The 16,527-nt window shown below is 38.4% G+C and overlaps 1 protein-coding gene across 1 annotated transcript in view; it reads right to left on the reverse strand.

The window, feature by feature from the left end:
• The window catches only part of LOC127526576 (uncharacterized), a 28,273-nt gene extending 15,347 nt beyond the window's left edge, over positions 1-12,926 (reverse strand). The window contains exons 1-4 of the mRNA XM_051922442.1: positions 12,705-12,926; positions 10,258-10,368; positions 3,938-4,036; positions 3,631-3,730 (exon numbers count right to left, since the gene is read on the reverse strand). Of these exons, the coding sequence (XP_051778402.1) occupies positions 3,631-3,730; positions 3,938-4,036; positions 10,258-10,368; positions 12,705-12,926 (532 nt within the window). The remainder of the gene's footprint in view (positions 1-3,630; positions 3,731-3,937; positions 4,037-10,257; positions 10,369-12,704) is intronic.
• Positions 12,927-16,527: the final 3,601 nt, after the last annotated feature.

A 16,527-nucleotide genomic window follows, 5' to 3' on the forward strand; every position in this document is an offset into this window, starting at 1 on the left:
AATTGTTGCCTGCCACTTGGTGTTACCGCAACAATGGCTTAAACTTAAGACCAGTATAACCAGTGTACACGGAGACGTCTGCCAGTATAAGTCCGCCTCGTGCTTTGTCAGTTATAATGGGGCGGTAAAAAGACTGGCGGTAGCTGTCACAAAATACTCTCCATTCCTGGTCATACTCGGGAGAGACTGGTTGAACAGTAAAAGTGGCATAACACTCACCACCCCTAAACAACAGTTGGGCCTAGTGATGAACACTGAGACGGTGTCCCTGGCTGGCTCTACACCGTGTTTACAGCTGGAGGAGAGACAAGAGTGCGGCCTCCAATAATGATGTGGAAACTCCCGGACCGTCACATGCTGATATGTCAAACCCAGACATCACGGCAACAAGGGAGGAAACCACGCCCCTTGAGGTTGCCTCTGACCCTCTCTCCCAACTGCATTTCCAATTCAGGGAGACTCTGGCTTCTTTTAAAAGGGAACAGTGGAATGATAACTCCCTTGAGTTTGTGAAAAATGCAGTCATTCTGATAAACGGCCACTGCACTCACCATCCAATGCCACAGGGTCCTCACTTTGTGTTCAATAATGACCTCCTAAATCAGGTAGCTGAACACAGGGGGAAGTGCGGTCACTGTTGCTAGTCCCACAGACTTACCGGCAGCAAGTCTGTGAGCTAGCACATACCCACCTCCACGGAGCCTATTTGTGGGCTGAAAAGACTCTGGAGGGTATCAAGCTCCGATTTTTTTAGCCAGGGATCAATGAGGAGGTCCGCCACTTTTGAGTATCCTGTCTGGAATGCCAGCTGCGGCAGATTTCCATAAAAGGGACTGTGCTCCTCTCATTCCTCTACCCCTGATTGACGTCCCATTTGAACGTGTCAGGGTTGACCTGGTGGGACCCCTAGAACCCTCGGCCCGGGGCCATAAATATATAATGGTCCTGGTGGATCGTGCCACCCGATATCCTGAAGCTGTTCCATTGCACTCAGCTACAACAAAGGTTATTGCGCGGGAGTTGGTAGGGGTCTTCTTGCAAGGAAATGCTAAGGAAATGCTCACAGATCAAGGGATGCCCTTTACCTCGGAAACGTTCAAGGAAACAGCTAAGTTACTGATGATAAAACATTTAAAAACCTTGGTGTATCATCCTCAAACTGATGGTTTAGTAGAGTGGTTTAATCAGACCCTCAAACAGATGCTTCGTAAGGTGGTCAGTGAGAATAGAAGGAAGACTCAACGGGGTTCTCACCATTTGAATTATTATATGGACAACAGCCCCGGGGAATATTAGACATTCTAAAAGAAGGCTGGGGGAAAAGGCCCTCCCTTTGACAAACATATTAGAATATATCACACAGTTACGCAATAGATTTGATAAAATATGACCCGTTCTCAAAGCTCACTTGGAAAAGGCACAAGCAACTCAGGCCCTTTGTTACGACTGTGGCACATCTCTACGGGAGTTCCAACTGGGAAATCATGTCATGGTCCTCGGTCCTACCTCCCATTCTAACTTACTGGCCTATTGGCAGGGCCCTTAAGAGGTTAAGGAGAGGAATGGGCGCCTAGACTATTTGGTAAAACAACCAAATCATCCATCGAGTGAGCAGATATGCCATGTAAATTTGCTGAAGCCGTGGAAGGACATAGATCCTGATCCCTCCTCCGGACACCCCTGCTCACTCTTCGCTCATAAATCCAACCTTAACTTCGGTCCTAATTTGACCATCCATCAACGACGAGTGCTGGCAGCAGCCATCTTGGCTGTCCCTGAGGTAGTGAATGAAAACCCAGGGTAAACCTCACTGGTTGCGCATGGCATAGTGACTGAACCCAGGGTAGTAGTCTGAGAACGCCAGAAGAACAGAAGTGGAGAATGCTGGAACTAGGTGTGATAGAGGACAGTTATAGTCCCTGGTCCAGTCCTATCGTATTGGTGGGAAAACCTGACAAGAGTTTAACCAGGTCTCCTGATTCAACGCTCATCTGATGCTGCGTGTGGACAACCTCCTCAATAGGCTAGGGCACTCTAAATTCTTGACCACCTTCTGTATGACAAAGGGGTACTGGCAGGTTCCCTTAATGGATTCCGCAAAGGAGAAGACCGCATTTAGCACCCCTAGTGGACACTGGCAGTATCGTGTTCTTCCATTTGGGTTACATGGGGCCCACGCGACCTTCCAGCATCTGGTGGAAAAGGTGCTCCGTACCCATAACTCATACTACTGCCTACCTGGATGATGTTATCTATTCCAGCACATGGAAGGAACACATACAGCAGGTACAAGCAGTATTGTGACACTAAGTGAAACTGGCCTACAAATAAACCCAAAGAAATGCATCGAGGATTAAGAGGCAAGTCCAAGCCTTTCTCAGACTAGCGGGCTACTATCGCCTGTTTGTACTCCATATTCCGAGAGAGTGGCGCCTTTGACGAACCTCACAAAGAAGAGGTCCCCGAATCATGTGGTATGGGATGCAAAATCAGTACCTGCTTTTAGTGACTTGAAGCAGGCCCTCACGTCAACTCCAGTATTGAAAACTCCTAACTTTTCTTTATCTTTTATCCTCCAGATGGACGCTTTGGACACAGGTCTTGGCACCGTGCTGAGCCAAAGTGTCGATGTACTTCAGCCAGAAACTGTTGGACCGCCAAATCAGGTATGCAGCAGTGGAGCGGGAAGCCCTATTAGTTAAATGGGCGATCACCTAGCTGAGGTACTACCTTTTAGGCTGTGAGTTCACCCTGGTGATTGACCATGCACCTCTACAGCGGATGGCCTTGCACAAGGACTCAAACCCACGGGTCACAAGGTGGTTCTTAGACCTCCAGCCGTACAAGTTTTCGGCCCTTTACCACCAGGGTAACCTGCAAGCCAATGCCGATACCTTTTCTGGGTTCTACGCCAAGCCAGGGGGCGGTGGGTTGCACTAAATCTCTCTCTGCAGATCAGACATGAGAAATTCCACCTGTATCCGATTATGGTCCAACGACATTTCTTCCGATTGTGGCCCAGAGGATTACATCACTTCCCTTGCACCACCTTAAAAATCCTCCCTACTTGAGTCAGTTCTCTTTTGGACTCAAACCTTTACACATTATACATAAAACTTCAACATTTTGCAGCCAGGGAAAGTATATGGGTGGCTGCCTCAAACCTTCGTTGTGTGTACGGCTATTTATTTCACAATATATTAATCTAATGCAAAGCTGTGAAAATTTTGAGTTTTTATGATCAAACAACCAACAACATTTATCAATAAAATCATCCATTTATCATGTGGTTACACTATTTGTTTGTTGTAAATTTTAAATAATCCAAGATAATATTAAAACTATTGCTGGAAAAGCTAGGCTACCTGGAATTTAAAAAGTGCAAAGATCCTTCATTCTTTTCCATTTGTCAATGAGAATCAAACTTGATTGTTACAGTAACAATGCTGTTTGCTAAATATATATATTCAGATTTTTAAAATAAATTTTAATTTCATTTCGTTAATTTTACAAGTTCAAATTTAAGCAACAAATTCACATATAGATAACACCTCCTTGTTTGAAAACTTTTGAAGATAATTTGCCTACAAAACAATTATATATCTCTGCATTAACCTAACAGCAACACACCTTTCTTCTGAGCAGAGCATACTACTTCAAACATGGTTCTGTCAGCAAATGTGTTACTCTGAACAGTATCTGGAAAACCATCACCATCTTTTTTCGAGATCTGAAATAAAAGCAAGTGTTTAGACAAAATGTTCAATAAAAATATTTTTAGAAAATTCAGTCTATGCCAAAAAAAGAATGTGACATGAGTTTCTACTGTGATAATACTGTACCCTACTGAATAGTCACTACAATAGCCATCTTTGCGTACATTCCATTCTAGAAGATCCTGTTGATGTTCACAATGATTTTGAGCTCATGTTTGTACCTTTCTTTGTTTGCAAGTCCTACTTGGCAAAATATGATTATACGTCACTTCCAAAAGAGCTTTTTCTGTGTTGATCAGCAGTTCCTGAGAGTCATCTCCCTGAAAATAGTTTACATTAAGATATATAATTGAATGTATTAAAATTTGTAAAGTAAGCAGATAGTTGCTGTTTTTTTTCAAAAACTCAACATTTTACATGTGAAAAACTATTTTCTTTCTCAACTTTTATATAAAATGTTTTAATATTATCATATATCATATCAATCATTTAGTTGAATTCCTAAATACAACAGATCATAAATACACAAAGTAATATCCTTTATTTATGAACAATGTTTCTTATTTTGAAATATTCAGTACTTGCTCCAACTTTTTGTAATCATCATTGTTACAGGGTACAGGAGTTACAGAAAGATACATAAAAACATCATTGTGAACTTCAGTCAGAGAGCAAGTTAAACACATTTCTGTGCCTAAGAAATTTATAGCTTTCATAAGCTGAGTACTGCTGTGGGCTATATTGTTCCACTTCATATATCTCATTTTCTGTTTCTCAAGTTCCTATAGATCTTTGCTGCATTTTCTTCTTTCATGTACTCTTTTACATACACACCCAGAGTTGTGTTATGAATTCATAAGTAGTACTCATAGTTGTGAATTTCCCCCTGGGATTAATAAAGTATCTATCTATCTATCTATCTATCTATCTATCTATCTATCTATCTATCTATCTATCTATCTATCTATCTATCTATCTATCTATCTATCTATCTATCTATCTATCTATCTATCTTAAGTTCTATCTGTACTTTGTTCCATCCATGCCCCATTATAACAAGATCAACATCTATACATATTGAAGTCATAGAAATGGAAATCTTCTTCTTCTTCTTTCAGCTGCTCCCATTAGGGGCTGCCACAACGGATCATCTTTTTCCATATCTTCCTCTCCTCTGCATATTGCTCTGCTACACCCATCACCTTCATGTCCTCTCTCATCACATCCATAAACCTTCTATTAGGCCTTCCTCTTTTCCTCTTGTCTGGTAGTTCTATCCTTAGCATCCTTTTCCCGGCAAAATTCAGATATGCTGTTTCAGGCAGGGTTTATTCTCTGGCTTAAGTATGTTTTCCTTTTGGTTGTCATTTCTGGCATATTTAATTATTATTTCCCTTGTGTTCTGTTCGTCATGTGGTGGGTGTGGCAATGTGCTGTATCAGTACATGCTCCAAACTTCTCCTCCTCCTTGTGTTCTTTGTGATTTTTGTTAATATTAATTTGTTTTAATATTACTTAGTAGTTATATATTATGTATACAGTATTTGTTTAATGGTTTTTGTCCTTGTGTTTTATAGGTGGAACCCTTAGAGTCAGAGCCACAATGAGTCACTGCTGATGGATCAACCTCAGCCTTTATATTTCAAGCTGAGGAGTAAATTTCTCAAAGGTCAATTTATTGTTGTAGTGAAAGAATTGTCATTGTTTACAAGTACTGTTCATAATAAATTTTTTTTTCTGACTTTTGCTTTGGATTTTGTTTCTGGATTATGGACTGTGCCCTTGGGATGCATTTTTAGGCAAACCCTTTTTGCCTTAGTTTTTGCCTTTCTCCTTTGCTTGATATTTTCATGTTTTTATTGATATCACAAGTTCTTTAATATTTAAATAAGAGTGTTTTGTTTCTATCCTTTTTGTATATTTTGTGAATTTAAAGGAATTCTCCGTACAAAAATATATTTTTATATGTTACTACCTGGCTGAGAAAATCCACTTATCAGTTATCTTGCTGTATGCTCAAAACATTTAAAGCAATGCATATTTTTCTAAAATATTGTTAAATAGATACTTCCAGAATTTTTTGCACACATCAAAAAAAAAAAAAAAGAAAAAGAAAATGCATTGCCATTGACCAGTGAATGAGGGGGAAAGGCAATTCTTCAATTGGGAATGACATTTTGAAGTGAAGGCCCATCTCTCTCACTCAATCATTGGTCAAGAGTCCTGTTTGACTACCATGGCCCTTTAGTTTTTTGTTTATGATGAAATAGGAATTAGGGGATGGGTGTCCTACATTTGTGAAAAAAGCATTTTGATTCTTACCAGATCCTGTGGAGTATGAATATGTTGCAGTAAACATTTTGACTTAGAGGGGTGGAATAAATATTTTGACTTGTTATGTATGAATAATGTCTTCTCAATTATCTTTTACATATAAAAGTAAAATTTTGCTAATTTTGTGAAGGTGGTGGGCTATGCTCACATCATGTATCAGACCCCATATTGTTTAGACCAGAGGTGGGCAAGTGCGGCCTTCAAGGTCTTTTTTTGTGGCCATCATGAAGGTATCACTGAAACAAGTGATTGCGGCCTTTTGGCTTGTTCACTAACCAAAAATGTTCAACGAAACAAACAACGTAAACGAAGATTCGTTTGGTCTCCGCGTTCATACCTGATGGAATGGTCAATGACAGCTAACGAAATACAGCCAAACTGAATGCAAGTTATGCCAATAGCAGTCAAGCTAGATGTTTATTGCGGATAGAGTGCACGCACACTGTAGATTTTCGCGAGTACCGCTATAATTATTTCCCGCAGTAACTAAAGTGGCCAATCAAATGGCACCGAAAAGGGTTAAAGTTCAGCATGCTTAAATTTCAACGAAAGTAGTCAGATCCATCACTTCCTCATCTGATAATTATTGCTGTGTTTTACTGGCCATATAATGCAGTTACTGGAATTAAAGAAATCCAGACATGTAGACGATGAAAATCAACAGTTCAACAGTGAATGGGAGTTGGATTTCTTCATGTCAAACCAAGGAAACTCCATGATGTGCCTAAGATGCAACATGCAAATAAGAACATTAAAGAGATCAAATGCAAAACAGCACTATGAGAGTTGTAAGTCAAACATGAAGTACATCAATTTAAAAGATACGGCCAGAATGCAAGCGTATGATTCCTTGAACAAGAGCCATACAAAAGAAACATCCATGTTCGCCTAATTCAAATCATCCTTTCACAATCCGGAAGTTGAGGCAACGTTTCGAGTCGCCTTCAAATTGGGTGCCGCTGGAAAACCATATACTGATGTAGAGCTATTCAAATCATGCATGCTTGAAGTTGTTCAGTGTCTTGAACCATCTCAACTTCAAAAATTTAAAGATTTACCTCTATCACGAAGGACAATTGTGATGCACCAAGGTGAGATCGAGGTTGACCTAAAAAATTATCTGAACAAAATATGTCAAGAGTCCAATACTTTGTATTCTGTAGCATTGGATAAATCCTGCGATACAACAGATACAGCACAACTGCTTATTTTCATCAGAACAATGTCACCAACATTTGACATCCATGAAGAGTTGTTGTCCCTAATCAGTCTCAAATCAACAACAAAGGCACAAGATATTCTCACAGCATTTAACAACACTTATATAGAGAAGAAATTGGATCTAAATTGACTTGTTGCTGTGTGTACAGATGGAGCTCCTGCAATGGTAGGAACAACGGGTGGTTTTGTGACTCTTCTCAAACAACAAATTCACTCTCAATATCCAGAATCTCCCACATTATTGTCACTGCATTGTATTATACACCAACAAGCTCTATGTGCCATGTCTGCAACCTTGAACAACACACTGGAAGACACCGTTGGTATTGTGAATTTCATTCGAGCGCGAGCCCTCAATCATCGCCAGTTTAGAGAACTCCTCCAAAATGATAATTCAACTGAGAAAGAGGACATTATATATTACTCAAACGCTTGTTGGTTGTCAAGAGGATCTGTTATAAATAGAATTTATGAATTGCAAGGCACTCAAAGAGTTCTATGCATCCAAAGGAGTGGTTTGTAAACTTGATCACATCAACTTTTGCATGAACCTGGCTTTTCTCAGCGATCTTTTGAGTGAACTCAACAGTCTGAATAAGCAACTCCAAGGCAGAAATCAAAGTGTCTGTGACCTCTGGTGGAGTATAAAAATTTTTCAGCGCAAGTTGAAATTGTTTCACGGCAAGTTTCAACAGCAGCAGCTCTCTGAATTCTTTCCGTGTCTGAGTAATTTTGCCAGTAACAACCCATCTGTAAAAATACATTTTGATGAGTTCTGTGAAGTGCTCGGTTCACTAGTCGCTGAATTTGAGGTTCGATTCTCCGATGTCCGTGTCAATGACAATGATTTATGGCTGGTTTCAGAGCCACACCTGATGGAACCTGACAATGTGCCAGAGAAGTTCCAAATGGAATTGTTGGAACTTAGTGAAGATCCAAATGCTCAACACAAGCTATCCCAAAATTCCGTGGATTTGATTTCATTTTGGCGTGATGCTCACATCTACCCCATTCTGCGTGAACACGCTCGACGGGTGTTAACATGCTTTGGTAGCACATACATTTGTGAATGTACATTCTCTCGTATGAAGTACATTAAAATCGATACCGCACAGTCCTGACAGATGACCATTTGGAAGGCCAGCTATGTTTAAGAACAACAACTTTTGAGCCAAGTTTTAATGAATTGTCAACCAACAAACAGACTCAAAAAAGTAATTGAAAATTACAGAATTAATTCGTGATATGGATTATTCTTACACTTTTACACACTTTGGGGTCAGTATAAAGTTTAATAATAAATAATTAATAAAAGCATGCCTATATATGTTGTTAATGACTTCATAATGGTGCGGCCTTGTTCGAGTTAAAGTAGTCGTCAGTGGCCTTAGTGCGAAAAAAGGTTGCCCACCAATGGTTTAGTCTATACCCTGCTTAGAAGATTTTCTTCCCCTGCAAAAGTAAATAATGCATGGATTATTTTTGTGCTGTGAAAAACAGCAAACAGTTACATCAAAAGTGGTGAACAGAGTTTAAAGACAGCACCCTACCAATAACCTGTTTAACTTTGAGATGGCAATGACATGGAGCAAAGGCTTGAATTCCTAGGGCAATGTGAGCACTGAGATAGCTAACAGAGAGATAAGTGGAAAAGTGTCTAAAACCACTTGCTCTCAAAATATTCATTCCTCTCTTTTGTATCAATGGATACGTAACTGATATTTTTATTGTAATTTTAAATTTTTACACTATTTTTTGTGAGTTATAGAAACACACGAAGACGCCCCTTGTACTTTATTAAATATACTAGGTGCGTGTGATCTTTGGGACAAAAAACAACCCTAAGAATCCCTTGCAGTTTTACTATATACATGAGCTTAGAGAGGCATCAGCGAACTCTTAAGAATTATCCAGTGCACAGGACGTGGATCCACTTGTGCTTGCTGCCCCACTGGCGTTTGTAAGAAGACATTGGCGATACCATATCTTAGCCGTATTGCTGGCATATGAGTCCTATTATCCTGTGTCTCAAGAAAATACCTCCCAAGAGACAATATTTTTAGTGAAAACTTCAAGCCTTGCTCTCCGTTGCTGAGGTATTTCGCTTGCACATTGTTGAGCCACTGTGTTTGCTTCGTTTCGATGTTGTTTCTCTTCATTTGTGTCATTAGTATGACGTCGTTGTTGCATGATTGCATTTGTTGCACACACTTTCGTAGTGTGAAGTGAGGTGCTTGTTAGTGGTAAAAAAATTTAAAAGTGCATACATGCGCCATCTAGTGGCTGTGGTTGAGTGTGAGCAGAGCAGATTGCTCCATACATTCACAGGTCTTTTGTTTATATCTCTATAAATATAAAATCCAACGTCTGTCTGTCTGTCCGCTTTCACAAGAGAACTACTTAATGGATTTAGTTCGTTTTTTTCTATAATATGCTTGAACATTCCAGTTGATTTTGCAACTTCTGTCATTGCACTGTGTATCATAGTTCGCTCACTGTACCGATTTATTTGTGGGAACACTGGGGACCTGAGAGACACACAGCGGGCCGAGGGGAGGTGGGTGCGGCCCTCCTCACTCTCTGTCAGCCTTGAAGCAATCCTTACCTCCGCTTAGCTACTGAACGAGAGAACTACTTAACGGATTTATATCAGGTTTGTTTCTATAATATGCTTGAACATTCCGGTTAATTTTGCGACTTCTCTTATTGCACTAAGAATCATGGTTCACTTGCAGGAGTGAAATATTTGCGCTAATCTGAGACAGAGGCTGTGGGCCGAGGACAGGGGGAAGCGTGATGTGAGGAGTAGGGAGCCAGGCAGGGCCCTCCTCACTGTCCTGTTTCAGTACTACACTGACGGAGCCGCAGGGGACGGCTAGTACTAAATATATGTGTTTGAATGAATAACACAATTAGAGAGTACTTTAAATGATTTAAACATTGATATACTGTTAGAATGCATATAAGAATGATAAAAACTATGTACCTTCATAGTGCTCAAGCACGTTGTTCTAAAATCTTCATTAGTGCTACTTAAAAAGATCCCTGAAATAGCATCCAGGATGATTGAATGGGCTGGTTTTATCTTATTTTGTATCTGCAGAAACACATATTGATCAAATAGATTTCATTATAAAAAATGTTTACAAATTTTGAGTCAATATAACCTAAAAATATAGAATGAGTAATCCTCAATTAAGTTTTTTAAAAAATATCTGTTTAAGACAGTAACCATTAAATTTGAAAATCATTTAAAACAGCAAAAAATCCTATTGTCTCTTTCAAACACATTCACCATTTAAATACAAAAGGTATTTTGTATCTCATTCTTACAGGATAACTGAACCCAAGAAATCAACAACTTAATGTTCTGAGAGGGTCTTAGGGGCTTAGTATGCAGCTCCAAAGATGAATTTTAAAAGTGTGACCTTGTGATTTAGAAAACAGCAGAAAAAAGGAGTAACACATAACTTCCCAATTAGTGTGCTTAATACCTGTTTTCTATAAGAGGAGTTCATTGGTATGGGGAATAGTTTTTGTGTTGTATGTTTTGGAGTCCTTAACATCATAATGATTTTTGGACAGACATTTTGATATCTAGATTGAAGTGTGGGATCCAATGGAAACTGAAAGATTTTCCTGTTCATGTGCAGGAGCTTGGAATTGTATTATGCATGCTCTAAACTGCCGCTGTATATTTAAATGTATGTCATCATATTATGGGGTCTTACTAGGATATTTTCATTTATGGTACAATATGTGCTGAAACGTTTAAATGTTTTGTCTTGGAATGTACATGGATTAAGGGATAGCCCAAAAAGATTATTTGCATTTATCTTTATTATGCAATTTCAACCTTCAATTACATTTTATCAAGAGATACATTTTATATCTGGGACTGTCAGATTCATTCTAATATATCTTCAATATGTGAAACATACCACTCCACATACTCAACATTGGATAATCCTACTATCTTAACAGTATGGGATAGTATAAAAGTTTTCATGAGTGTAATCCTCATTGAAGAGGATGGTGCTACAGGATTAAGACAAAACTATAGAATAAATACATTTAGCAAAATACAAGAGTCACATAGGATGGAGATGACTTACCACATGCACTTCAGAACAGGTAATTCACCTGAAGTTAAGCATGATTGGGTCCTGCCAGTACTTGGATGGGAGACCATCTATAAAAAGCTTGGGTTTAAGATGGAAGAGGTGATAGTGAGGCCAGCATGGGTCACTTATCCTGTGGTCTGAATGTGGACCCCAAAGCCCCATTAGAGTGATGGGGACACTATGCTGCAAAAATGGTGTCATTCCTTGGATGAGACACAAAACCGAGGTCTTGACTCTCTGTGGTCATAAAAAATCCTAGGGCATCCTTCCTAAACAGTAGGGTGTATCCTGATGTTCAGGCTGAATTGCCCACCACGGCCTAGTCATTTTGACCCCAAATCATCCCCTGTCTTTGTCACCACTTCACCACCTAACACCTAATACTGTTGCATTTTCCTGATGGATGCTACACATTAGTGGTGGTTGAAGTGGCTCCGCACTCACTGAAGTGCTTTGAGTAGTGAGAAAAGTGCTATATAAATGTAAATAATAATAATAATTATTATTAATAATATTAAATCCCTGATCAGAAAATCAGATTGGTTCAAATATAGCAGTAAATTTGTTAGAATACACCATATAAACTTCCTCCTTGTGACAAATAAAGTACTATATATTCATCTATCTATCTATCCTAAAGTAATGTGACTTTAAAGAATACATGAAAGTTATTCTTTCAAAGTCACGTCAAAGTTGTTTCTTCATAATCCTGGTATACAGTATATATATATTAATTTGCCACATGGAAATGCATTTTAAAGCGAAACATATTTTTTTCAAAAATAACTAGCCTGCTCTTGCATTTTTTAATGGAGATAATGGGTACCTGAGTCCCAACGTGAAAAAAAAACTTAAAACTTATGGAATATGCCACTTTGAAGTAGCAATGATTTTATTATAAGATACCATGCCTTCTGTGTTTAAGAGGAATGCTTGTGACAACAAAAGTAATCTGGAAATAATAACTTTTATCACAAATTCTTAGCTAGTAGCAGGCAACTTGTGAAATGATGGTCATGAATCAGTTCTAAGTAACAAAGTAAACAGATTGTACCATTGAAATGAAAAAGTCACAACTTGTAGATCCTAATATATATATATTTTTAAATCGCTTTAGACATATATCTCTGACCTTATTGTTTTTTTTTTTTGGTTTTTTTTTTACTATATCTGCTAACAAAGCTTACACATGTTGTAACACATGACACCAAATATCTTGTTCCCTAGAAATACATTTTTTAGTCATTCCTAACATTCCTTTACAGATGTGACAATATTTTTCAAGGTATTTTAAAGTGATTTTCTCTACCTTCTGCCTTTCAGAAATTTCTTTCAGGACTATGTCCAACACAGAATATATTGCTTCTTTTACTGTTTCTGAACTTTGGTTCAAGATGTCATCCAAATGTTGAACACAGATCTCATAATTTTCTGTTTGGGAAATGGAAAAGCATTTATTTGGCAGAATATACACATATATATTATTTTTGAAAAGCAGAACATTACAATGAAATACAAATAATAGTAACATAACAGATACAATGACTTACTTCAATATCAATACAGAGAAAACAAGAGAAAAATAGAAACACAAGGAAAAAACAAGAGAAAGAGAAAAAGAAGAAAGAAACAAGCAGAAAAATTCCATCTAACTTTTTAAATATAATAGAACAATTAATAGAATAAGAGAGTCAATAATGAGCATATTTAAAAAATGTTTTAGCCATATTCTTTTACAGAGAATTAGATTTTTTTTAATTGGAGATAATGCAGAACTTTGCTTACCCAATGAATTATAGAAGGTGGGATGGAATTCTTTCATTCAAGCAAGATATCTGTATACGCTAGTTGTGTAGTATAGGATATTTTTATTATTATGTATGGCTGAGTTCCACTCCTATATCTATAGCTGAAACAATTCCTTGAGAAACTCGAGTAATTCAGTCATAAAAATCATCAAAGTAAATTCTTTGCATCGAAGCTTTGACATGATGACATGATTTGATGGCGCAGTATTGCAAAATCGAGGAAGAGAGAGAAAATAGTGAGGGGCAAAGTGAAGACATAGGACAGAGAAAGTGACAGAAAGTGTCAAAAGTTTGGGATTATTTCAAGCTAAAAAAAAATTGAAAACTTTCTATAGTGTGCCTGTGCCTAAAACCAAAATAGCCTACCACAATGTCAATGCTTCAGTATCTCAAAAGGAAGCATCCAGTCTACACATCCTGTCTACACATGTAGGCTGCAGAGCAGACCTGACACAAGGTAACGTTAACATTAGTATTTACTGCAAAACAATATGATTACTAGATGACATGAAGGCTAGTAAAGAATGTATATTAACTATGGCCAGATGTAATAGCTAGTTAAGAACATAAACCAGTATGATGGCCAGTTATCATGTCTCTAAGTTAACAAAATTTTCTTCAAGAAAATAACCACAGAAAATAAAATGCAGTCAATTGCAGAAAGCCTGAGCTTCTTTCATGTTATTATGTTAGTCACACACACCCCTACCTCACAGTGATTCATAAAATACTACAGAAAGCAAAATATTAGGTGGTGTAATTAGGAATTGGAGCCAAAAATGCACCAATCCAATACAGCAGGTATATTCAGTTCCGTTTGTTTGCAGTGAGTACAGCCAGCAATTGTAGGGCAACCCTACATAATAAATAAAAGTACATCTGCCCATCTTATGTACTTACAGCATAATATTTAAGTCTAGTAATATGAATAATTATTTTACTTTTTCATTAGTAAATCACAGCATTGTATGGAAATCTTTTTGTAATTAGTGGCACCATGTTCAGTTGAGCAAGCAGCTGAATTCACAGACAGCATTTTGAACATGATTATCACAGACAAGCAAACTCTGTCCATGGTGGAGGATGAAGGCTTTCAGAAGATGATTTCGACTTTCAATGCCAGGTGCCAGGTACATGCTTCCATCAAGAACCTACTTCATGGAAATGATGGAGAAATAGTATGAAGAACTGAAGAACACTGACAGCATTGCACTCACAACTGACATTTGGATGAGTGTTGCTACAGAGGTGTATCTGAGAGTGACATGTCACTTTCTTGGGAAGGATTGGGAAATGGAGTCCCACTGCTTGACAACAATGCTCCTTGAAGAGATACACACGACTGCAAATGCTGCAGAATAGCTTGAGAATGTTATTGCCAAATTTGAAATTCCACCAAAGAAATCAAAGCTGTTGTTCATGACAACGGTGTTAATGTTGTAGCAGCAGTTAAGATTTTGACAGAAAAACATGGATGGGCATCAGTGCAATGTGCAGGTCACACCCTGAACTTGTTTTTTTCAAAGCACTGTGAAAAACTACCAAGCTATCTCCAAGTGTGTGGCTGCTGCAAGATGCCTTGTTGAACATTTTAAAAAAAGTGAACTGGCATGCACCCAAATAAAGGATAAGCAGCAGCAAATGGGCTGGTGCAAAAATATAAGTACTCGCTGGAACAACACTTACCACAGGTTATCTAGGCTGCTGGAACAAAGATAGACAGTGACTGCTGCACTCTCTGACCCAGCAGTGATTCAGAGAGGAAAACACTTCTACCATGATCTCAAGCCTGAACAGTGGAACCTGATTGAGGAGCTGTTTTAAGCCCTTCAGCCATTTCAAGGAGTTACGGTGTTTCTGAGTGAGCAACAATATGTTACCAACTCTCCACTTCCACAGCTAGTACAAAGTCTTAAGAAGTCCATACAGAGTTCAGCTTTTGAGACTGCACCAATAAGGTCATACCAAGCTCATGTGGCAGAACAGATTACAGCAAGATGACAAGGACTATCTGCGTTTCAACCTGAATCTCTAAAAACAGTTATAATTGCTGATACTGATGCTGGACCCCAGATTTAGAAAACTTAAGTTCTTGCCTGCTAATGAAGTATTCAAGGTCCAAAGCACAATATAAACCATGACTGTGCTCTCAAAAAGGAAGCAAGGCAGCCCAACACAAGTGAAACTGGAGCCTCCAGCATAGCACAAGATAACACTGTAGCGCACCTCAAGGACGCAACATCGTTCTTCGTCAACATACTGGGATCATCATCACACTCCAGCACCAGTAATGAAGAGTATAATGGGCAGCAGTTAAACCAAGTTGTGCAGAAAAAGGTCTTGACGTATTTCGGAGAACATCCCCTGGCTAAAAGGAAAATGCACTGTCATGGTGGAAAACAAATGCAGTAAGTATGCTATCCAACAGTGGCAAATTCCTTTTTGTGTATTCCAGCAACATTCATCAGATTGCATCAATGCGCAGAGCAGTCCTAATCATGTCAATATGCTCACTTTTCTTCATCACAATCACCACATGCACTTGTGATGAGTTTTCTGGATGGCAAGGAGATGCAAAAGAGGGAAAGGTAAGGAGGCACAGAATACAGAAAAGATCAAACACAGCAGAGAGAGAGAAAATATGCATTGATTATGGAAATATAAATCAAATGCAAATGCAGGAAGATGTAACTTGTGACTTCTTTAACAGCTTTTTCCTGGGTTTTGAGTATTTCACATTACTGTGATGGGTCAGATAGTTGTTATGGATGTGTCCTTGGAAGTCACATTCATTATGTCATAGGTACAATGCTTTATGAACCTAAAGTGTTATGTAGTCTGTATCCTAGATTGTGGATATTCTCTCAGGTGTTTTTCTAGCGTAATGTGTTACAAGTTACAGAATAGTGTAACTCAATTTTGGTCTATGAGTTAGGATAACATACTGGGTCTAGGTATTTATAATGATTTCATTGTACTCTTTTAGTATTTAGGATTATTGGGACTTTTGGTTTTGACTTTGGTGTGTTATTTGATTACCATGTCCCGTCAATTTATGTTTTTTAAGCACCTCTGTCTACCTACTTCTAGCCAGGCATAATAGAAGAAAGCTTTTGACATAAGGCTATAAGCTATGGGTATGGCAGGACTAGCAACCCAGTATGTGTCTGAAATAAGACAATCAGACTAAGAAAGAAAGCCCATTGAGGGCTGGCAGAAGTGTAGAATATTTCCTGGCTGATAGAGGATGCAAGTGTATGGTTCAAGTTTTGGGAGAACTGGTGAAAATATGGAAGGACTAGTAATAATTAAGTTGGAACTCTC

The sequence above is a fragment of the Erpetoichthys calabaricus genome, chromosome 1, assembly GCF_900747795.2.
Source record: "Erpetoichthys calabaricus chromosome 1, fErpCal1.3, whole genome shotgun sequence".
Lineage (NCBI taxonomy): Eukaryota > Metazoa > Chordata > Cladistia > Polypteriformes > Polypteridae > Erpetoichthys > Erpetoichthys calabaricus.